This window comes from Rhinoraja longicauda, chromosome 35 (genome assembly GCF_053455715.1).
Source record: "Rhinoraja longicauda isolate Sanriku21f chromosome 35, sRhiLon1.1, whole genome shotgun sequence".
Taxonomy (NCBI): Eukaryota; Metazoa; Chordata; class Chondrichthyes; order Rajiformes; family Arhynchobatidae; genus Rhinoraja; species Rhinoraja longicauda.
The window spans coordinates 14,749,508-14,773,350 of record NC_135987.1 but is presented as its reverse complement, the minus strand read 5'-3'; the positions used below and the strand labels follow the sequence as shown (position 1 = coordinate 14,773,350).

Genomic DNA, 23,843 nt, shown 5'->3' with positions numbered 1-23,843 from the left:
AAGGGGTAGGCCATTTAGAACAGAGATGAGGAAAAACTTTTTTAGTCAGAGAGTTGTGAATCTGTGGAATTCTCTGCCTCAGAGGGCAGTGGAGGCCAATTCTCTGAATACATTCAAGAGAGAGCTAGATAGAGCTCTTAAGGATAGCAGAGTCAGGGGGTATGGGGAGAAGGCAGGAACGGGGTACTGATTGAGAATGATCAGCCATGATCACATTGAATGGCGGTGCTGGCTCGAAGGGCCAAATGGCCTCCTCCTGCACCTATTGTCTATTGTCTATATTACCAGAGTTGGAGAATGACAGTTAAAGGGAAGACAGACACAGAAAGCTTGATTAACTCAACGGGTCAGGCAGCACTTCTGGAGAAAAGGAATAGGTGACGTTTCGGGTCGAGACTCTTCTTCAGACTCGACCCGAAACGTCACGTATTCTTTTTCTCCAGAGATGCTGCCTGTCCCGCTGAGTTACTCCAGGATTATGTGTCTATCTTCTGTGTACACCAGCATCTGCAGTTCCTTCCTGCTCATAGACTGAGTGTCTGCAGTTCCTTGTGTGTATATTTTCCACTCAAGGTCTTGCCCGCTGGGTTATCTCTTTCCTCCAATCCAGATTTTGCTGCCTTTCTGCAGGTGTTAGGAGTTAGATGTGCAGGGCACAATCTTATTTGCTTGGCTGATCCTGGTCTTGACTGACCGGACACTAAATCCTGTCTGCTTAAACATTAGAACAGGCAGCCATTGAGCTGTGGCCAGCTCTAGCATGCGGAGCAAACATTTCACAAGTTAGCAGAAATCAATCTCGTACTACAGACCAACTGAATTTGGTAAAGGATCAATGCATTTGTTTGGCCTACACTGAATTCCCAATGATTGACATTGTATGGAAAAATAACATACTAAATCCAACAAAATGGAATAGTAAAAATCTGAAAGTGGACTGTTGGAGATTGGAGAAGGTTATTCTGCTCCAGACGGGAAGTGGTTATTGTAGATTGTGCATGCTAGTTCACCTTCACTATATATATATAGCATCACATTCACTATGCATGCTGCACATTCCACACACGATCCAGTTCGGATCTTCACTCCCACCTTGACTATGTACGCTGCCGGTCGCTGCCTTCCAGGCAGACCGCGACCAGACTGTGCAGACGATAGCACTTATTGTTACCTCCGCTTAAGTACAAATAAAACTATGAGTTGCAACACTTGTGTATTGGCATGAATACACAACATGGTGTCAGAAGTGGGATTGTCGGGTAGCTATCGGTAGGAGGTAGCAGTCGAGAGTGGGAGTGTTAGGACTTGCGGATGTCAGTAGTTTGAGGGTGGGTGTGGAAATCTACTAACTCCTCATTCATACAACACAGAACAGTACAGGACACAAAGCGCTGGAATAACTCATTTATGTGACAGTCTTGTTCGGGACAGACTGGTCTGTGGCATCCTTGATGACAAGGTGCGTGATGAACTACTACGTGATGCTGACCTCACCCTAGAGGTGGCTGAGTATCGTTGTCGAGTTGCTGAGCTAACTGCCTCACACACTAAATCCTTGGGGCCGGGACCCCACTCTGCGTTTGATGTGGAATGTGCAGCATGCATAGTGAATGTGATGCTATATATATATAGTGAAGGTGAACTAGCATGCACAATCTACAGTTATACGACCATTATTCAATGCTCTGAAGTGTTAATTATTTTGCAAAGGAATTTACCAATGTTTTTGCAAGGCTGCATCAACAACTCAACCTGCTGAGGGAGTGGGTGTCTCGATAAGACCATTTCACAACTTCACGATGAAGCATCAACAAGGGGAAAGAAAGAGACCAGTCCCATCTATCAATGATTGCGATCACCACTGAAGCCTCAATCTCTTTCTGTTTTGTTTTGATTGATAATTCCGGCCTAATCTGTACATTTCTTCAGCACTTATCACAATGTCAATGCTTCTCAAAGCGCTCTGCAATCTTTTCAGACTTTAGAGATACAGCGCGGAAACAGGCCCTTCGGCCCACCGAGTCCGTGCCGACCAGCGATCACCCTGTAAGCCAGTGCTAACCTACACACTAGGGATAATTTCATCATTTTACCGAAGCCAATTAATCTACAAACCTGGATGTCTTTGGGGTGTGGTTGGAAACTGGAGCACCCGGAGAAAACCCACGCGGTCGCAGGGAGCACGTAAAAACTCCGCACAGACCGCACCTGCAGTCAGGATTGAACCCGGGTCTCTGGCGCTGTAGGGCAACAACTCTACCACTGCACCACTGTGTCGCACTGTGCGGTCAACAAAGCTACTGATAGAATGTAGAATACATGGCAGCAAATTTATGCAGAGCAAAGTTTCCACAAACACGAAGGCGATGCTGGTTCAAAGTAACGATCTGATTAAGGGATAGATATTGTTAAGAACTTTGCGGATGACTGGCCTAGAACACATGACTGCCCATCAGCCCAACGTGTCCGCACCGACCATGATGCCTATCACACACACAAACGTCTCGCTCGTTTACGATCTTTATTTCATCTCCGATGGTGCAGGTAATAGGCTCCAGTGTAACTCACCCGCAGCACGCTGGTGGACTCGGTGATGTTCTCGGGAACACTGGCCTCGTACGTGTTCTGCAGGAAGATGGGGCGGTTGTCATTGACATCATTCACCGTGACATACACAGTAGCCGTCCCTGTCTGTCTGCCTCCAGCGGGACCGTTATCTGTATGAAGATTGGCAATGGCATTGGTTTTATTACTGTCACCTGTACAACAAATAACTTTAAAGGAAAAACACTGCAGATGCTGGTCTAAATCGAAGGTAGACATAAAATGCTGGAGTAACTCAGCGGGTCGGGCAGCATCTTGGGAGAGAAGGTGCCTGACCCGCTGAGTTACTCCAGCATTTTGTGTCTACCAATGAATAACTTCGTTTAACACACTATCCAGTAAAATCTTACCATACGCGAGTACAATCAAACCATAACACATGTACAACAACAGGTAGGGGAGAAAGTGCACATAAAAATACGTGCAAGGGTTCAACAAGGTAGGTTGGAAGAACGGGACTACACTCTTAGATTGTGAGAGTCTGTTCAGTAGTACAATAACAATGGGGAAGAAGTTGTCCCTGAGTCTGATGGTACATACTCTATTTCCAGGTGGGTGGAAGTGGTCCTTGATTATTTTGGCTGCTTTCCCATGGCAGCGTGATGTATAGATGGGGATGATGGGGTGAGGGGGTGGTGAAGGCCAGATCATGTGGTGGGCATGATCCACAACCCTGCAATTACTACTGTCATGGGCGGAGAAGATTAAGAGACTTCTCACACATTTTCACCAACTAAAATTGTGCTTTTCTCTCCCCTAACTCTTTAAGAAACAAAGAAACATAGAAAATAGGAGGAGGCCATTTGGCCCTTCGAGCCAGCACCACCATTCATTGTGATCATGGCTGATCATCCACAATCAGTAACCCGTGCCTGCCTTCTCCCCATACCCCTTGATTCCACTAGCCCCTCGAGCTCTATCTAACTCTCTTTTAAATCCATCCAGTGAATTGGCCTCCACTGTCTTCTGCGGCAGAGAATTCCACAAATTCACAACTCTCTGGGTGAAAAAGTTTCTTCTCACCTCAGTTTTAAATGGCCTCCCCTTTATTCTTAGACTGTGTGGCCCCTGGTTCTCGACTCCCCCAACACTGAGAACATTTTTCCTGCATCTAACTTGTCCAGTCCTTTTATAATTTTATACGTCTCTTTCCATTGTACGTTTCTAAATGATCTCTTCACAAATGTATCTCCAATTGTTCCTTAAATTTTCCTTAAATTTTCCATAAATCTCCAATGGCTCCATAAACTCACCCCCCTATCCAACCCTACCCTACCCTACCCAATAAAAAGCATTATTCAGAATAGTGGTTTGCACAACCCACTGAGGAAGATAATGACACAATAAAATTCAAAACAGGAACAATTAATCGCACATTTATTCAAAATCCAATTACTACTTTTTACTTTAATTAATTTAACAAAATTAATGAACTTCATCCCATGATACCAGCTTTCCTGATACTGATACTCATTTAGCTAGAGTCTTAGATACTGCATGGTGGCACAGCAGTAGGGTTGCTGCCTTACAACGCCAGAGTCCCAGGTTCAATCCTGATTACGGGTGCTTATCTGAACGGAGTTTGTACGTTCTCCCCATGACCTGCGTGGGTACTCTCCGGCAGCTCCGGTTTCCTCCCACACTTCAAAGACGTACAGGTTTGTAGGTTAATTGGCTTGGTATAATTGTAAATTGTCCCGAGTGTGTGTAGGATGGTGTTAGTGCACGGGGATCGCTGGTCGGCACAGAGTCGGTGGGCCGAAGGGCCTGTTTTCGCGCTGTATCTCTAAACTCTAAACACATTCAGTAACTACCTCACTGTTCCGTCAATTCGCAATGCGATGGATGGGCTTGATGATGTGTTACCAGCTTCTCAACTTTGAAAAGTTTCATGAAATACCATTGAGCAAAAGAGTGCGCGTGTTTAGAGAGGTCAGTGGAGTGCTCGTGTTTAGAGAGGTCAGTGGAGTGCACGGCAGAACAATCAAGTGCGTAATGACCTCCCTTGCCCAGTGACTGGCCCACCTCTTACGCTACCCTCTTCATAAATCCATGGGTCATAGGTGCAGAAATAGGCCATTCGGCCCATCAAGTCAACTCCGCCATTCAATCATGGCTGATTTATATTTCCCGCTCAACCCCATTCTCCTGCCTTCTCCTGACACCCGTACTGATCAAGAATCAGTCACTCTCCGACAAGAAAATACCCAATAACTTAACCTCGCCAACTGTCTGTGGCAATGAATTCCACAGATTCACCACCCTCTGACTAAAGAAATTCCTCTTCATCTTTCTAAAGATACACTATTTTATTCTGAGGCTACAGCCTCTGGTTTGAGACTCTCCCACTAGTGGAAACATCCTCTTGCCTCTACATGCCCTTCCCCCCCAGGTAATCCCACAGCCCTCTTTAGGAACCACTGTTCCAGAGGGAACTACTGCAAGAATTAACAATGAACAGAAGTGGATCCATTCTAAATTAATTCAGTCACCGCAGCAGCAACAACACCAAACAACAATGATTTAATTACAAAAAGAAACCGCACCTAAAATGTCCTGAAGAACTCACTGAGTGTGAATGCAATGAGTAATTATTTGCTAAATTATGGCAGAGGCAGAAACCTTGTCAAAATAAATGTTGCTCAAGAAATGAACATTGAATCGTGTGGAGAGGTGTGAAGGAATGGCTATCAAAGCATGGAGATAGATACTGCTGATAGACACAAAATACTGGAGTAACTCAGCGGGACAGGCAGCATCTCTGGATAGGGTGAGGTTTCGGGTCGAGATAGAAGCCGCTGACGATTTGATAGGCTGAATCCCCTATTTTAGACACTGAAAAGCCTCCAATTCATTTCTCACTGCTTCAGGCTTTTGAGGATCTACGCAGCAATGAGTTCTTGAGGAAAATGAATGCTGTCACAAACAAACACAGCATTTCAAGATAGTTGTACTGCTGGCAATGACTGGGGGTATAAACTTCTATTATTTCAAGTCGATTTACTATCTGTTAATTCTGAATATCTCTCTTCAAAGAGTTACGTGAAGAGATGTTTTTGTTTTTGTAAATCGCACCAGGAAGAGTGAGTGTGTATGTTATATGATCTATTTCTCCTATAGCAACCCGGAATAGCAAAGATAGACATAAAGTCTTGGAGTAACTCAGCGGGACAGGCAGCATCTCTGGAAAAAAAAGGATAGGTGACATCTTAGGTCTAAATGCGTAGGAACTGTAGATGCTGATTTAAATCGAAGATAGACACAAAATGCTGGAGTAACTCAGCGGGACAGGCAGCATCTCTGGAGAGAAGGAACGGGTAACTTTTCGGAACGAGACCATTCTTCAGACTGGAAGTAGGGGCATTTTGTGTCTATCTTTGGTATAAACCAGCATCGGCAGTTCTTTGATTCCACACCTCAACCCAGAATGCCCCCATCTCAGTCTGTAACTACTTCTTATACACTTCCAGCTGAGTTGGGATTTAATTCCAGCCCCCACCCCTGACCCCCAAGGAATCTGTTGCCATGCTGCAGGGCAACCTCCTGAACTTACTGGCTTGAACCCCCAAACCCAAACCCATGTGGCACGGATTAATTTCGAACAGTTAAGGGTTTTGCTTCATTTACGTCTTTTTACAAGGAGTATTCAAAGGTCAGGAAGAATGTCAGCGATCACGAAGGGTCTAATTTATACTTGTCTGTCCTCATAAATCTTCCCTGTGCAGTCTGCCTGTTCCAATCCCTTCAACATGTACCCATGACCAGGATTAAACAAAGCACAAAGGGGGGGGGTAAGAGAGGTTCCAACTGTGCAACCGGGAAGAAGCCTTGTCCAAGATTTGGCTGATTATTACCAAGCCAGCCCACTATTGATCAGACATGTAGGCAAAATCAAACTTAACTTGTGCAAGACACAAACTTTAAAAAAATAATTTCCTTGCTAAAAACGATTCTGTTCCCCGATGGGTCATTATGACAACACTGATTTTTATTAATAATAAACGTCAAAGATAATAATAGAAAATATAAATCTGACATAATTTGGAAGGATGAAAGCACTCAGTGGAAGAGAATTGATGTCAGATCAGATCAGCCCTGGGTTTGATAATGTAAGGCTGTCATCAACTCAAATAACCTTCCTCGCTTGGATTCCCGACTTCAGACAATGCTGAATAAAGTTAGACTCATTCGTACTTAAAGCCTTGAATGAAAGAAAATGAGTCACTGTATTCTCAAGTATTTCCTGAAAGGCTGAGGTGTCGGTTCTCAATCTTTAATTGACCTTTCTGCCTGATGCATTCTCACCTTTTGAGTCACAAGGTGGTGGGTTCAAATTCCGCACCAGATCTTTACAAGGTTAACTGTCTCAATGCTGACCCTGCAGAGTGCTGCATGGCTGGAGGAGCTATCACTCAGTTCGGAAATAAAAACAAGGTTCTGCCTGCCGACAGATCGCAAGGAATCATTTTGAAGAAGAGCTGGAAGTTGATAGTACAACTAAATATCAACGTAGAGCCTGAAGAAGGGTCTCGACCCGAAACGTCACCCATTCCTTCTCTCCAGAGATGTTGCCTGACCCGCTGAGTTACTCCAGCATTTTGTGTCCACCTTCGATTTAAACCAGCATCTGCAGTTTTCTCTCCAGTACAACTATATTTATCTGTCTAAACATGTTGGCACGGTGGCGCAGCGGTAGAGTTGCTGCCTTACTGTGCCAGAGATCTGGGTTTGATCCTGACTGCGGGTGCTGCCTGAATGGAGTTTGTACGTTCTCCCCGTGACCACATGGGTTTTCTCCGGGTGCTCCGGTTTTCCTCCCACACTCCAAAGACGTACTGGTTGGCAGGCTAATCGGCTTGGTAAAATTGTAAATTGTCCCTAGTGTGTGTATGATAATGTTAGTGTGCAGTGATCGCTGGTCGGCACGGACTCGGTGGGACTGTTTCCATGATGTATCTCTAAACTAAAACTAAATTAAAGTCACCAAGAGAGATTTGCTAGTCATTATTACATTGTGCTTCTGGGACCTTCATGTGCTACATTACCACAGCGATGTAAAGTGGTTCATTGGGACTCTTTAAAGGGGCATGAAAGGTGCTACAGAAATTCATTTCTTTGCAGTGGCTACAACTTCAAACGTGCTGTAGATGGACACAAAGTGCTGGAGTAACTCAGCGGGTCAGGCAGAATCTCTGGAGAACATGGATAAGTGACGTTTCGGGTCGAGACCATTCTTCAGATAGAAATGTCCCAACCCGAAACATTACCTGTCCATTTTCTCCAGATATTCTGCGTGACCCACTGAGTTACTCCAGCATTTTATGTCTATCTTTGCTATGAACAAGCCTCTCCAGTTCCTTTATATTACATTTCAAAATCGCTGCGTTGGTTGTGAAACACTTCATGGCATGTGCAGCACAACAGGGCACCCGGTTACCACCAAGTCTTCCGGAGAGATGTGTTACATTGGCCTGCAGTGTTGACAATAGACAATAGGTGCAGGAGTAGGCCATTCGAGCCAGCACCACCATTCAATGTGATCATGGCTGATCATTCTCAATCAGTACCCTGTTCCTGCCTTCTCTCAATACCCCCTGACTCTGCTATCCTTAAGAGCTCTATCTAACTCTCTCTTGAATGCATTCAGAGAATTGACCTCCACTACCTTCTGAGGCAGTGAATTCCACAGATTTACAGTTCTCTCTTGAGCTATCCAGTTAACTAACCTTCCTCCACCTTAACTCTAATATTTTCTCCGGAGTGCACATGTAGACGTCTGCTTGAGTCTAAATGTCGGGTCTTACCCAGACATGACTCTGCTCGAGCTAATCTGAGTCCAAGTGTTGGTGGATTTTCCTACCTTCACCTTGACCTGGCTACAAGTCTCAGATGTGTAACTGACACATGGTGATGCTGGGTGGGGTGGGTTGGCCTGAATTGGGCAGGGTGGTGGACTGGGCAGGCATGAGCCAACTCCAATGTTTTGTCCTGTTCCCAACTACTGTGGTTGGACACTGTGGGGCTGGACCGGCCAGCCAAGCCTCAAGGCCAACATCAGGCATGCATTCAATGTTATTCTGAACTCTGTTCTAAAGTAACTCTGTGCGCCCGCAAGACACGGCTTCTCGTTAACCACTTTGCCTTTCAGCACCACCATAATTTATTTAGAATGGGAAGATGGTCACAAAATGCTGGAGTAACTCAGCGGGACAAGCAGCGTCTCAGGAGAGAGGGAATGGGTGACGTTTTGGGTTGAGATTATTCTTCAGACTGAGAATCAGGAGAGAGGGAGACATAGAGGTAAGGAAGGGTAAGGAGTGAAAACACAGATCAAAGGGGGCGACGTTCAAGGAAATGTAGAATGGGACACTGGGGAGGAACAGAATTGTCACGACAAGCAAGGGAATTGATGTTGAAGTATTAAGCTCAAGGGAACACCTGAGAACAGGTATTAGTGCTCTCTCTGAATGTTGATCAAAGGTTCCGAAACCCTAAAAAAATAATTGCCAGTGGCAATCAGGGTAAATGAAAAAGCCAGAAGTGAACCATGTCCTCTGTAGGTTCTAGTTGTCACAAATGTTTTGAGTTGGGCCACTGTTACAGCAGCAAAGAGGAAGCTACCGCAAACAGCAATAAATGACCTGCTAATTTGCTTGAGGAGAAACAGGTATTGATCAGAAACATAGAAACAGAGAAAATAGGTGCAGGAGTAGGCCATTCGGCCCTTCGAGCCTGCACCGCCATTCAATATGATTATGGCTGATCATCCAGCTCAGTAACCTGTACCTGCCTTCTCTCCATACCCCCTGATCCCTTTAGCCACAAGGGCCACATCTAACTTCCTCTTAAATATAGCCAATGAACTGGCCTCAACTACCTTCTGTGGCAGAGAATTCCACAGACTCACCACTCTCTGTGTGAAGAAATGTTTTCTCATCTCGGTCCTAAAAGACTTCCCCCTTATCCTTAAGCTGTGACCCCTGGTTCCGGACTTCCCCAACATCGGGAACAATCTTCCCGCATCTAGCCTCTCCAACCCGTCAGAACAGTCAGAAGAGCTTATGCAGTCCAATGGAATCTTTTAATTTTTAAGTAGTAATAAGTCTCAGAAGCGTTTGCATAATTAAATCACTCACAGTGACCAAACTGTTAGGATTTGAGGGTTGTTTTAATGGGGTAGTGAGAGGTGAAGAGAGAGAGGTTTATGAAGGGAATGCCAGGCAAAAGGCCTTGACAGCAGAAGGTCCCATCACCACTGGCACAGCAATTACAACCAAGAACAATCAAATGGCGAAAACTGGAGAAAGACTGACGAAAGAGATTTTGGGCTCTTAAACAACCGAAATACGTCCATTTGTAATGGCTTAGCTTAGCTCCTCACCGATAGCTTCCAAAATCAGCGTGTAAGAAACTTGGGTCTCTCTGTCCAGGTTCACCACAGTTCTGATAATTCCATCTCGAAAGCCAACGCTGAATTTTCCATCATTGTTTCCACCTGAAAGATCAATTTGCATTATTTTTTTTGAGATGGATGTGTTATCTTGAGGCCACAAATTTGAGAGATTAAACAGGACAGGTCTCATTTCCTGCGCTGTTATGGAAGAGATGGGGAGCTGAGGCCATTTGCTTCACGTGTAAGGCTATGAGAACACTCAGAGCATTTGTACGCAGTCTCCCGTTGTAGCTCGAGTTAAATCCAATGCGGACATTAAAATGAGCGTCAAATCATCATACAATAATACAGCAGGGAGGCAATCAACTCTTCATTTATTTGGGATGTTGAATGTGTCCACACAGCAACCACTGTGCGCTAATAGTGGAAGGAATGAATGATTAGCATGGTGGATAAAGAAGGTAGACACAAAATGCTGGAGTAACTCAGCGGGTCAGGCAGCATCTCAGGAGAGAAGTCAAGTCAAGTCAAGTCAATTTATTTGTATAGCACATTTAAAAACAACCCACGTTGACCAAAGTGCTGCACATCTGACTAGGAGGAATGGGTGACGCTTCTCCAGACTGAACAAGGGTCTCGACCAGTAACGTCACCCATTCCTTCTCTCCTGAGATGTTGCCTGACCCGCTGAGTTACTCCACCATTTTGTGTCTGCCTTCCATTTGAACCAGCATCTGCAGTTATTTTCCCACACAGCATGGTGGATAAGGTACTAATTGAGCGAGCTGCTTTGTCCTGATGGTATCAAGCTTCCCCACATTCACGCAGACGAGTGGAAGATTTTCGGAGCAGAATTAGGCCATTTGGCCCATCAAGTCTGCTCTTCCATTCAATCATGGCTGATCTATCTTCCCCTCTCAACCCCATCCGCCTGCCTTCTCCCCATAACCCCCGACACCCTTCATCATGCTCCTGACGGAGCAAAGCTCTGGAGCGTCAGGAGGTGATAACTAACTTTAGAACTGATCTAGTAGCTGTGCATTGATGTGGTTGATCTTTTCGGGTTGCTGGTCAATGGTGATCACCCAGGACGTTGATGGAGGTGGACTTGGCCAATTAGTGCCAAGGGGAGGTGGATGGACGTTGCCTGGCTTTGTGATGGGCCATGAATGCTTCTTGCCATGTGACATCCATACCCGAATGTTGTCTAGAATTGCTCCATCAGCCTGAGGAATGGGGATTATTAACAGGTGACTTCATGGCAAAGCCAGAATCTAATGTGCATTCCTGATCGCCGCAAAACAGGAAGGACGGGGAAAGGGTGCAGAGGAGGTTGACCAGAAGGCTGCATGGATTAGTGGGTATACGCTACAAGGAGAGGTGGGACTGTTTTCTCTGGAATACCGGAGGTTATGGGGAGATCTGACAGAAGTGTATAAAGTTATGAGAGGCATTAGATAGGGTAGACAGTCAGAACCTTTTCCCCAGGAAGAAAATCTCAAATACCAGAGGGCAAAGTTTAAGGTAAATGGGTAAAGGTTTGAAGGAGATGTGAGGGGCAAGTTTTTTAAATTCTTAAACAGAGGGTAATGTGGGCCTGGAATGTGTATCCAGGGATGGTGGTGGAGGCTGAGGTTCGCAGCATTTAAGAGACTTTTGGTTACGCATGTGGCTCTGCAGGGAGTGGAGGGATATGGATTATGTGAAGGCAGATACCAGTTGGTCTTGGTATCATGTTCGGCACAGACATTGTGGGCTAAAGGCCTAGTGTTGGGTTGTATTGTTCTATTATGAAAAGAGTATGTGGGGATTCAGGCCCGGATGAATCATTCATATTCAACAGTCTGAAGGAGGCAGTGTAGGTTTATACTGGTTGAGAAAGTTCATGTTATGCATGGCTTTGTAAATAAAGGCACTAATACAACAAGGAATAAATCATAATAATCCTTTCGCATTACACTTTCAGAAGAATAGAAAATTCTGGGGAGCTTTATGTAGGTGATAACAATGATGAAGAGCTTCAGTAGTGTGGAGAACCTAGAGATGCAATGATTGTAGTTGGAGAAGAGGAAGGCTGGCAGGAGAGGCATTCAAAATATTAGGCACTAGGAAGTAAGTGGAGAAACCGTTTCTTCTGCCAAATGAGACCAGGGATCACGTATTGACAAAAGCTCCAGAGGAATACATTTTCCACAGTTAATTCCACACACAATTTTCACAAAGCAATTGGATTCTTATTCAGTGACCGGGGAAAACAGTGGCATGCTGTGACATTTACGGGGCTTATTGATAGGCACATGGATATGCAGGGACTTGAAGGATAATGATCGCATGCAGGGAAATGGGATTAGTTTAGCTTGGCATTATGTTCAGCACAGACATTATGGGCCAAAGGGCCTTGTTCCTGTGCTTTATTTTTCTCTATTCTATGTCCTAAATGTTACTAATATGGCCTACAACGGTGGCGCAGTGGTAAAGTTGCTGCCTTGCAGCGCCGGAGACCCTGGTTCGATCCTGACTACGGGCGCTGTCTGTACGGAGTTTGTACGTTCTCCCCGCGACCTGCTTGGGTTTTCTCCAAGATCTTCGGTTTCCTCCCGCACTCCAAAGACGTGCAGGTTTGTCGGTTAATTGACTTGCTATAAATGTAAATTGTCCCTAGTGTGTGTAGGATAGTGTTAGTGTGCGGGGATCACTGGTCGGCGTGGACTCGATGGGCCGAAGGGCCTGTTTCTCCGCTGTATCCCTCAACTAAACTAAACTAAATCTATTGGAGTCAATCCTGCGCCACTCTATCTTTGCTAGTGCATTCTCTTTCAATGTTCGTGACCTATGCCTCTTTGTGAAGTTACATCGATGTACCACTGTGAATATACGTGTAGCATGCACCAGGATATGTTTAACGAATGATAGTAATTCAGGAAACATGCATTCAATTTTACAAAACAAAACAAAATCTTCAGCAAACACTGGATTACTTTTGAAGTGCAGTCATTTGTTTAAATTAACACCAAATGATGTTCAGAAAACTACCATAGGTGTTTATCAGTCAACAGAGTGAGTTGATGTCAGAGGTTCTGGGGAGAAGGCAGGAGAATGGGGTTAGGAGGGAGAGATAGATCAGCCATGATTGAATGGCAGAGTAGACCTGATGGGCCGAATGGCCTAATTCTACTCCTATCCCATATGGCCTTATGATGCATTATACCTGTAGCTGGCAGACCAGGCAGCAATATTGAAGAGAGGGGCAGAGCTAAGAATTCAAGTCAATAAGCTTTCAATGGTAGTAAGACTTCAAAATGAAAATCATTGTTGAAAGACTTTCAGGAACATTACCTGCTGGTCCCTTCACTCATGTACAAATAAATTATCTTCATATGTGCCTGGTTATACGATGGCCTTTAATCCAAATTTAGCTCAGCTTAGTTTTATCCCACAGTTATACAGTCATAGACTCTTACAGCGTGGAAATTGCCCACGCCAGCCAACATGTCCCATCTGCAGAAGTGTAGGTGAGCGAGAATTGGCCTTCTTTGAATTACATTCTATGACAAGAAAATGATGTCCTTCAGGTTCCTATTAAATCTCCCCCATCACCGTAAACCTATGTCCGCTGTTTCTAGATTCCACTACTCTGAGTAAAATACTGTATATTTACCCTATCGATTCCAGGTGTCACTTCTACACTAGTCCCACCTGCCTGCCTTTGGTCCATAGCCATCTAAACCTTTCCTATCAATGTACCTGTCCATGTTCATTTAAACATGTGGATTAAAACTGGTGTGCTGGCAAACAATGGTGTGGACTTGGAAGATAGGGCAAAGATGTTTTGGGCTTTGCTCTGTGGCGAAACCACAGCTTTATTGTTTTTGAGAGACACGTACCTGTGATGAAGTAACTGAGCTCAGCGTTAAGACCGGCATCTGCATCGGTACAGTTGAGGTGAACGACCACATAATCCCTGGGCACGTCCTCCAGCAGAGAGATGTGGTAAACAGCTGGGTGGAACGTCGGAGTCTCATCATTCACGTCCATCACTGAAAGAACAACCAAGACCCGTGTTCCAAAATGACAACTCAGCAGAACAAATTCACTCTTCACCAGGTGTGAATGGTTTTTTTGGAATTAGAAAGCCCCGCTTCCGAAACCTCCCCTATGAAAAGTTAGAAGCATGAGGGTGCACAGTGACAGTCTGAAGAAGGGTCTCGACCCAAAATGTCACCTATTCCTTTTCGCCAGAGATGCTGCCTGTCCCGCTGAGTTACTCCAGCATTTGGTGTCTACCTCAAAAGAAGCATCTGCAGTTCATTCCTACACATTGCCCACTCAAAGCTCTGATTGGAATACACTGGAATTTAGACGGATGAGAGGAGATCTTATCGAAACGAATATGATTATTAAGGGATTGGACACGTTAGAGGCAGGAAACATGTTCCCAATGTTGGGGGAGTCCAGAACAAGGGGCCACAGTTTAAGAATAAGGGGTAGGCCATTTAGAACTGAGATGAGGAAAAACTTTTTCAGTCAGAGTTGTGAATCTGTGGAATTCTCTGCCTCAGAGGGCAGTGGAGGCCAATTCTCTGAATGCATTCAAGAGAGAGCTGGATAGAGCTCTTAAGGATAGCGGAGTCAGGGGGTATGGGGAGAAGGCAGGAACGGGGTACTGATTGAGAATGATCAACCATGATCACATTGAATGGCGGTGCTGGCTCGAAGGGCCGAATGGCCTCCTCCTGCACCTATTGTCTATTGTCGAAGGTCAATGTGCTGAAAGCCTTCTTAACCACCCTGTCTACCTGTGATGCCACTTTCAAGGAACTAAGTACCTGCACTCCTTCCCCCCCCCCCTGCTCTACAACACTCTCCAGATGCCCTGCCATTCACTGCACAGGTCATGTGTAGGTAGTGGATAGGGTGATGGTCAAGTGGGCTGGAACGATTTGTGCTTCTTGGGTGTTGCTGGAGCTGCACTCACCCAGGCAAGCAGAGAACTTTCCTTCACATGTCCTGACCACAGCCTTGAAAGTGGAACAGAGATGTTGCAGTGTTAAGAGTCGACTCATGATTGCAGGATACCCAGCACTGTTGCTGCTTACCTCTTACAGTCAGGGTGCTGGTGGAACTCCGTGGCACTGCTCCTGCATCACTGGCCACCAACCGCAGGTAATACTCGGCAATCCTCTCGCGGTCCAGCACCACTGTGGAGGTGATCACGCCAGAGCTGGAGTTCAACACAAAGTCCAATCGGGGCATGCCCACTTGCATTGAGTACACGACCAGTCCATTCAAACCTTCGTCTGGATCCAGCACCGATACCTGAGGGCAGAGTGTTGAAGTTAACTGAACAGAAACAGAAAGTGGAAAAACCGATCAAGGTCACTGGAGCGCGTGCAAGGAGCTTTCTCACAAATGGCGAATGGGAACTAAGAATTGGGAATTGGAATGGGGATAGATCTCTCCCGCCTTGAAAGGCATCCATAAAACATCAATGTTAGAAGATGTAAAGGTGACAGAAGCTATTTCTTCCATATTGTAAGAAAATAACTGCAGAAGCTGGTACAAATCGAAGGTATTTATTTACAAAATGCTGGAGTAACTCAGCAGGTCAGGCAGCATCTCAGGAGAGAAGGAATGGGCGACGTTTCGGGTCGAGACCCTTCTTCACCCTCTCTGAATGCATTCAAGAGAGAGCTAGATAGAGCTCTTAAGGATAGCGGAGTCAGGGGGTATGGGGAGAGGCAGGAACGGGGTACTGATTGAGAATGATCAGCCATGATCACATTGAATGGCGGTGCTGGCTCGAAGGGTCGAATGGCCTCCTCCTGCACCTATTGTCTATTGTCTATTCAGACCCGAAACGCCGCCCATTCCTTCTCTCCTGAGATGCTGCCTGACCTGCTGAGTTACTCCAGCATTTTGTGAATACATTTCTTCCATATTTATTCATTCATAGATTAATTCCCAGATATGGATTTGCCTGGGATTTACTGGCCATTTCTAACTGTTCCATTGAACCAATGGGCTTGCATGGCCATTTCAAGACCAGGTAAGAATCTTCACTGAGTTTGTGAACCAGACGATTTTTCCACCCGTATGGATGACCACCAGAAGCAGCATTTAATCCTGGATAGAATTAAGTGAATTGGAGTTTGCCAGCAACTGTAGTGTGATCACTAATTCACGCATCCAAGCGGTTGATCCAGACATACGGATGTCGAGCACAGTAACATGACCACTACGTTTCCAATAAAATATTCAACTGTGGCAAGAGCAATGTGTGTCACACTAAGTATACGAGTGCTTCTAAACTAGTGCTTCATTCCTGGTCGTCAATAGATTGACATTTAATTTATTCAGAACTGGGTTTAGTGTGGTTTGACTGTGGTTTTAATCATAGATCAAGGAAAGACTTAGCCCAGTCCTCCCCAGTCACTAGAGAAATGTCTGCCCCTCTCTGAAGCAGGGGAAGAAATGCACGCTCCACGTTTTAAAGTGGAGGCGGCTTTGCACGCAGGTCTAAAACAGCTACCTGGAAAATGGACGAGGCTGTGGGTAGACCTTCACGCACTTCAGCGGTGAACGGCAAATTTTGGAAAGCCGGGTCGTTGTCATTGAGATCCAACAGGTTGACGGAAACAACGGTTCTGCTGCTGGCTTTGAGAGCTGGCCTTCCCCCTGCAATGGAAATAACACAGATAAGGGCACCATGGTTACCGGCGACAGCATTACAAACAGTCTGAGCTCACGAACGGAGGCTTGGGGCGGTGGGAACTGTAATTTGGATGAGTCCTGCTACTTTCATTGGAAATGGACCAAGATCGGCATATTATTGCCGGCCTGAAGAAAGGTCTCGACCCCGAAACGTCATCCATTCCTTCTCTCCAGAGATGCTGCCTGACCCTGCTGAGTCACTCCAGCACTTCGAGTCTATCTTCAACATATTATCACAAGTCTTGAACACCATCAAATGCTTTACAAAGAGCATGTTATTTTAAAACGACTGCTCTGTGCACGTAAATATCCTGCAAAGAGCCAAGGGATGCAAGGTCAGTCCGCGGCCTTCATGCAAGGCTTTTGCAGGCCTATTGAAGATCTAAATGTCTGCTTTGACCAGCGCTGATTTTGCATCTCGGTGGGGTTTGTGGGATCTTTGCGGGCAGACGAGGTGGAAACAAGGAAATGCAGATGAGCAAAGGGCTTCTGAGATGTCCTCGTTCTTCAGAAAACGGGGCTTCCCCTCCACCATTATAGATGAGGCTCTCACTAGGGTCTCTTCTACATCCCGCAGCTCCGCTCTTGCTCCCCATCCCCCCACTCGCAACAAGGACAGAATCCCCCTCGTTCTCACCTTCCACCCCACCAGCCAGCGGATCCAACATATCATCCACCAACATTTCCGTCACCTACAACGGGACCCCACCACTGGCCATATCTTCCCATCCCCTCCCCTCTCTGCGTTCCGCAGAGACCGTTCCCTCCGTAACTCCCTGGTCCACTCGTCCCTTCCTACCCAAACCACCCCAACCCCGGGCACTTTCCCCTGCAACCGCACGAAATGCAACACCTGTCCCTTTACCTCCCCCCTCAACTCCATCCAAGGACCCAAACAGTCTTTCCAGGTGAGACAAAGGTTCACCTGCACCTCCTCCAACCTCATCTATTGCATCCGCTGCTCTAGATGTCAACTTATTTACATCGGCGAAACCAAGCGCAAGCTCGCCGATCGCTTCGCTGAACACTTGCGCTCGGTCCGCATTAACAAAACTGATCTCCCGGTGGCCGAGCACTTTAACTCCCCCTCCCATTCCCAGTCTGACCTTTCTGTCATGGGCCTCCTCCAGTGCCATAGTGAGGCCCACCGGAAATTGGAGGAACAGCACCTCATATTTCGCCTGGGCAGTTTGCAGCCCGGTGGTATGAACGTCGACTTCTCCAACTTTAGATAGCTCCTCTGTCCCTCCCTTCCCCTCCTCCTTCCCAGATCTCCCTCTATCTTCCTGTCTCCATCTATATCCTTCCTTTGTCCCGCCCCCCTGACATCAGTCTGAAGAAGGGTCTCGACCCGAAACGTCACCCATTCCTTCTCTCCCGAGATGCTGCCTGACCTGCTGAGTTACTCCAGCACTTTGTGAATAAAAGGAAATGCAGATGCTGGTTTACGAAAGAAACACATAATGCTGGAATAACTCAGTGGATAATGTCTGGGGAACATGGATAGGTGATGTTTTGAAGTTGGGACCCTTCTTCACACGATTGGTAGAATAAATAAATTCAGGAATGTCATGGGCTGGGATTAACAAAATCAAAACCATTGAGGCTGTGCATAAAAACATTGGGAGAGTTTCGGTGGTGCTTGAAAGATTTAATTGGGAATTGGAAAGACATGTTGACGGGGTTGGCTGAAGGAGGATGAAAAGAACCTTCTGTCAGCGAGTATAAAAATAGCCATGGACTTGGAAGAAGTCTCGCACCTTTCTGTGGAGGGAGCTGATATAACCATGTGTATGACACCATGTGAGTCCCGATGCTCGGCACTGAGTACCGACTGAATTGCAGAAGTCATGAGATAAAAGGCAAATTTTGTTCATTGAAAATGATGTCTCGATAGTGCCCCGCTTCTGTGATTAATGCTAATAAATGCATTGTCAGCAAGCAAGGCGCATAAGAGATCAGGTTACAAACTGCGCAGAGTTGGTTCTTAGCCTCAGCTCCTTTATTTGTAGACCTTCTCTGCTGTATTTGTTTATTTTCTGCTCCGTGAGGATGATGGCTCACGGAGTGCGGTTGCCCAATTACAGGACCAGCTGCAACGCAGACCAATGCCGAGGGAGGAGAGAGGAGTCCAAACACAATGGCAAGTCAAGTTAGCGACATAACAGGTTCTCCTGTCAGAGGGACGTCAGCAGCATAACACATGCACAGTAACACTTGCAGGGAATGGCATCGACAGGCAGAAAGCCCAGAGTGGAAAGAGAATAAAAAATACACTTCTTCACCAATGCAAACAAGGAGCCTATCTTTTGCTGAGTTGTGGCAGTACTCAAATGTAGCACCTCCGGTTTTACAGCAGGCATAGAAGGAAAGGACTTTGATCAGTTGGTATAGTGGCACTGTATGCTATACTTTTCTGAATACATCAATACCTACACACTTCCCCTCCTCAGGATCTGAGTGAACCGCCATACATTTACAGAACAAGACCACACTGATAAGCAGATGGCAGCTGTCCTTCCTTGATTATAAACGTCACACTCTGCAAATGCTGAAGGGAACATCTTCTACGACACTTTCTAAGTCATGCTGTCAATGCATCTCTGCAGTAAATGCACAAGTAAATCATGCTTCCAATTTGTGCACTTCCAGGTTGCATTGTTCAAAATGATTCTGCCCAGAGAACCAGTCTTTAGAGGAGTAAATAATAAATAATTGAGGGGAAACTCCCTTGTGGCCCTTGTGGCTAAAGGGATCAGGGGGTATAGAGAGAAGGCAGGTACAGGTTACTGAGCTGGATGATCAGCCATGATCATATTGAATGGCGGTGCGTACAGGCTCGAAGGGCCAAATGGCCTACTCCTGCACCTATTTTCTATGTTTCTATGTTTCGATGACCACGTGAGGGATCTTGGTGTGAACTTTCACTTGACTGATGGACCACTGGCAATGCAGTCACCCCTGAAAGGACCGAGGAAGATCGGTCTCCGGTCTCCAAAGCCTCCTGTGTTCCAAGGGTTCCCTCGTTCAATGGAAATGTTTGAGGGATTATCGGGGAATGAATGAACTGACCACAAAGGAGTTCAAGTCTATAATGTGGATTACATTCAGGATAAGGAAGGGGCCCATGGGTATCATGCATCATGGTTCTCTTGAATACTGGAAGGGAAGGCTCAAAGACCAAAGGTTTGAAAGATCAAGGTATCACAAAACGCTGGAGTAACTCAGCAGGTCAGGCAGCATCTAGGAGAGAGGGAATGGGTGACGTTTCGGGTCGAGACCCTTCTTCAGATGACCTCTACCGGACCAAGGCCGGACGACAACTCTCAGACACCTCCTCCTACCTATCCTTGGACCATGACCCCCACCAACGAGCACCAGGCCTTAATCATCAACACTATCTAAAAATATTTTCCTACACAAAGGTTTGATACAAATTAGTTCAACTGGTCAGTCACCATACACCAGAACCCAAGGTTGGAGATAAACAGTATAAGAAAATAACTGCAGATGCTGGTACAAATCGATTTATTCACAAAATGCTGGAGTAGCTCAGCAGGTCAGGCAGCATCTCGGGAGAGAAGGAATGGGTGACGTTTCGGGTCGAGACCCTTCTTCAGATAAACAGTTCCTTTTCCAGCACAAACATTTTCACAAATATGGGATTATTATCACTACAAACCCATCAGTATTAAGAGCATGGTTTTTGAGATACAGCATGGAAACAGGTCCTTCGGTCCATCGAGTTCATGCTAACCAAAGATTGCCTGTACACTAGTTCTATCCTACACACTGGCGGGAATTTAGAGAAACCAATTAACCAATTAACCTGCAAATCTTCGGGACGTGGGATGAAACCGAAGCACCTGGAGAAAACCCACAGGGTCACAGGGAGAACGTACAAACTCTGTACAGACAGCACCCATAGTCAGTATCAAACCCGGGCCATTGGCGGTGTGAGGCAGCAGCTCGATTGCTGTTCCACGGTGTCACCCTCAGGTCTGCTCGCCGTGCTACAAGCCATGCTTCAAGTTGGACACCCCAGTTGATTTCACATCTGTGGATTTCACAATGCATTGTTTTGCAGTCCCACACAGCTATTGGTGATGACTTTCAGATTCCACATGACCTACATCTCAGATTGTCACTATCCTCCCAGCATCTTCCAGACCATATGTGTAAGAAGGAACTGCAGATGCTGGTTTAAACCGAAGATAGACACAAAAAGCTGGAGCAACTCAGCGGGACAGGCAGCATCTCTGGTGAGAAGGAATGGGTGATGTTTCGGGTCGAGAAATGATGAGAAACCTCACCCATTCTTTCTCTCCAAAGATGTTGCCTGTCCCGCTGAGTTACTCCAGCATTTTGTGTCCATTTTCCAGATAGAGCTCTTAAGGATAGCGGAGTTAGGGGGTATGGGGAGAAGGCAGGAACGGGGTACTGATTGAGAATGATCAGCCATGATCACATTGAATGGCGGTGCTGGCTCGAAGGGCCGAATGGCCTCCTCCTGCACCTATTATCTATTGTCTATTGTCTACCACATCTCCAGCCACCAACTCTCGATCTTTTGTCCCAACCACTTTCCTATTTAGAGTAAACTTGAGCTATATGTAGTGAAAAAATCTGTGCGAGTTACTCAGGGCGAGAGTTGAAACAATCAGAGGCCAATGTTGCCCGATTATCTTACACAGCTTCAACATTATATAAACCACTCTTCATGTGGCTGGGACACACATGACTGGAACACACATGCATGCTGAGTAATAGTTACCATATTATAGAGTCATAGTCCTGCAACAAGGAAACAGGTCCTTCAGCCCAACTTGCCCATACCGGCCAACATGTCACATCTGTACTGGTCCCAACTACCTCCATTTGGCCCATATATCCCCTCTAAACTTGTCCTATCCATCTACCTGTCTAAACGTTGCAATAGTAATTGGACATAAAATACTTTGACTATTGGAAGGCACATGTAGCAAAGTGCAATATGACGTCTTAATTGCTCAATGAGCTTCCTTATTACTCACGGTCCGTGGCTGAAACAACGATTTTTCTCATCCTTTCAGCATCCCTGGCATCCTTATTCTCTCGGTCCAACACTGCTCCTGAAGTTCGGATCTTCCCCGTGGTTCTGCTTATTCGATAGAATGGGTTTGGAGGGCTGATGGTGTACACCACAGAGCCGTTCTCAGCCAGGTCTGGGTCAAAGGCCGACACCTGTGGAAGAGATGCAGTGGACCTTGTTATTAATTATATGGCTCAGCAGCAGTAGATACAAGGTGGGCAACCTTTCCCCTAGGAAAATGCCCCAGAGAGATTCACAAACAAGATTTGAGAACGAGCAACACAAGACAATGAATGCTGAGGCCAATTTCCAAATGGTTGGTCAAGAAGGTGGGCTTTAAGGAGTAGTTTGAAGCAGCAAAGGCAACTTTAATTTAGTTTATTATTGTCACGTGTACTGAGGTACCATGAAAATCCTTTTGGTGCATGCTATCCAGTCAGCAAAAACACTCTACATGATTACAATCAAGCCATTCACAGCACACAGATCCAGGATAAAGGGAATAGCGTTTAGTGCAAGATAAAGTCCGATTAAAGATAATTCAAAGGTCTTCAATGAGAGAGAAGGGAGGTCGGGATCATTCTCTAGTTGGCTGTTATCAGGCAAATTGATGGTTCACTTGCCTCATAACACCTGGGAAGAAACTCTAGAATCTAGGAGTATCTGCCCCTGAATCTAGAAGTATGTGTTTTCACACTTCTGTACCTCTTGCCTGATGGGCAAGGAATTTCAGAGCTTAAGAACTTAGCTGCCAGTAGTCTAGAGTATTAGACACCTTGCAGGACTAAAGATATTTGAGGTCTGAGCAATACCTTGAGGGGATTGTAGATGATATAAAGAATGGAAAGAGATTAAAGGAATCAGAATCATGCTTAAATACCTTCTGGCCAGGAACACTTAGCCACATACGTGACACTAGATTAATGACTGGAGAGAGAGGTGAGAGGGTTTGGGAGGGAGAGAGAGAAAACTCCAGACTGAAAATTAAGTTTAATAAGGAGACAGAGAATAAAAATAGAATATATAAATTAAGGACACAGTAGAGGATAGGAACAAAATGGTAAATTAGGACAGATGGTGGATCAATAATTTAAAAAACAGCTTTTTATGAATGCACATCAGGTTCAAAGTAACTGGTTAGACTGCCAATATTCACTGGAATTTAAAGAATGCAATAAAAGCTTCATTTTTAACCTATTGTTCCTTCATGACAAAGTTGTTCAAGAGCCAAGATTCAGGATTACCACAGCACCAGGGTTTTGGAAAGATGTGGATGGGACAGGAGGTAATCAGGGAAAGAGAAAAGGGGAGCAGGAACTGTAGAGAGAAATAGACAATAGGTGCAGGAGGAGGCCATTCGGCCCTTCGAGCCAGCACCGCCATTCAATGTGATCATGGCTGATCATTCTCAATCAGTATCCCGTTCCTGCCTTCTCCCCATACCCCCTGACTCCGCTATCCTTAAGTGCTCTATCCAGCTCTCTCTTGAATGCATTCAGAGAATTGGCCTCCACTGCCTTCTGAGGCAGAGAATTCCACAGATTCACAACTCTCTGACTGAAAAAGTTTTTCCTCATCTCAGTTCTAAATGGCCTACCCCTTATTCTTAAACTGTGGCCCCTTGTTCTGGACTCCCCCAACATTGGGAACATGTTTCCTGCCTCTAATGTGTCCAACCTCTAATGTCTCCTCTAATCCTTCTAAATTCCAGTGTATACAAGCCTAGTCGCTCCAGTCTTTCAACATATGTTAGTCCCGCCATTCCGGGAATTAACCTAGTAAACCTACGCTGCATGCCCTCAATAGCCCTACGCTGCACGCCCTCAATTGAAGGCAAAAGTTAGAAATCATTAAATGTAGAATATTGCTTAATCATGAAAAACAAGAGAATCCAGTGGGGGTACAGGAGAAGCTGAGAATGCAAGTATAATAAGTGCAGGAAAAAAATCTGCAGATGCTGGTTTAAATCAAAGGTAGTCACAAAATGCTGGAGTAACTCAGCGGGTCAGGCAGCATCTCAGGAGAGAAGGAATGGCTGACGTTTCCGGCCGAGACCCTTCTTCA

At 45.7% G+C, this 23,843-nt stretch overlaps 1 protein-coding gene across 1 annotated transcript in view; it reads right to left on the bottom strand.

Moving 5' to 3' along the window:
- The window catches only part of cdh23 (cadherin-related 23), a 694,191-nt gene that overhangs the window by 254,112 nt on the left and 416,236 nt on the right, over positions 1-23,843 (bottom strand). The window contains exons 22-27 of the mRNA XM_078428607.1: positions 21,742-21,931; positions 16,527-16,672; positions 15,094-15,313; positions 13,882-14,034; positions 9,986-10,099; positions 2,569-2,717 (exon numbers count right to left, since the gene is read on the bottom strand). Coding sequence (XP_078284733.1) covers positions 2,569-2,717; positions 9,986-10,099; positions 13,882-14,034; positions 15,094-15,313; positions 16,527-16,672; positions 21,742-21,931 — 972 coding nt within the window. The remainder of the gene's footprint in view (positions 1-2,568; positions 2,718-9,985; positions 10,100-13,881; positions 14,035-15,093; positions 15,314-16,526; positions 16,673-21,741; positions 21,932-23,843) is intronic.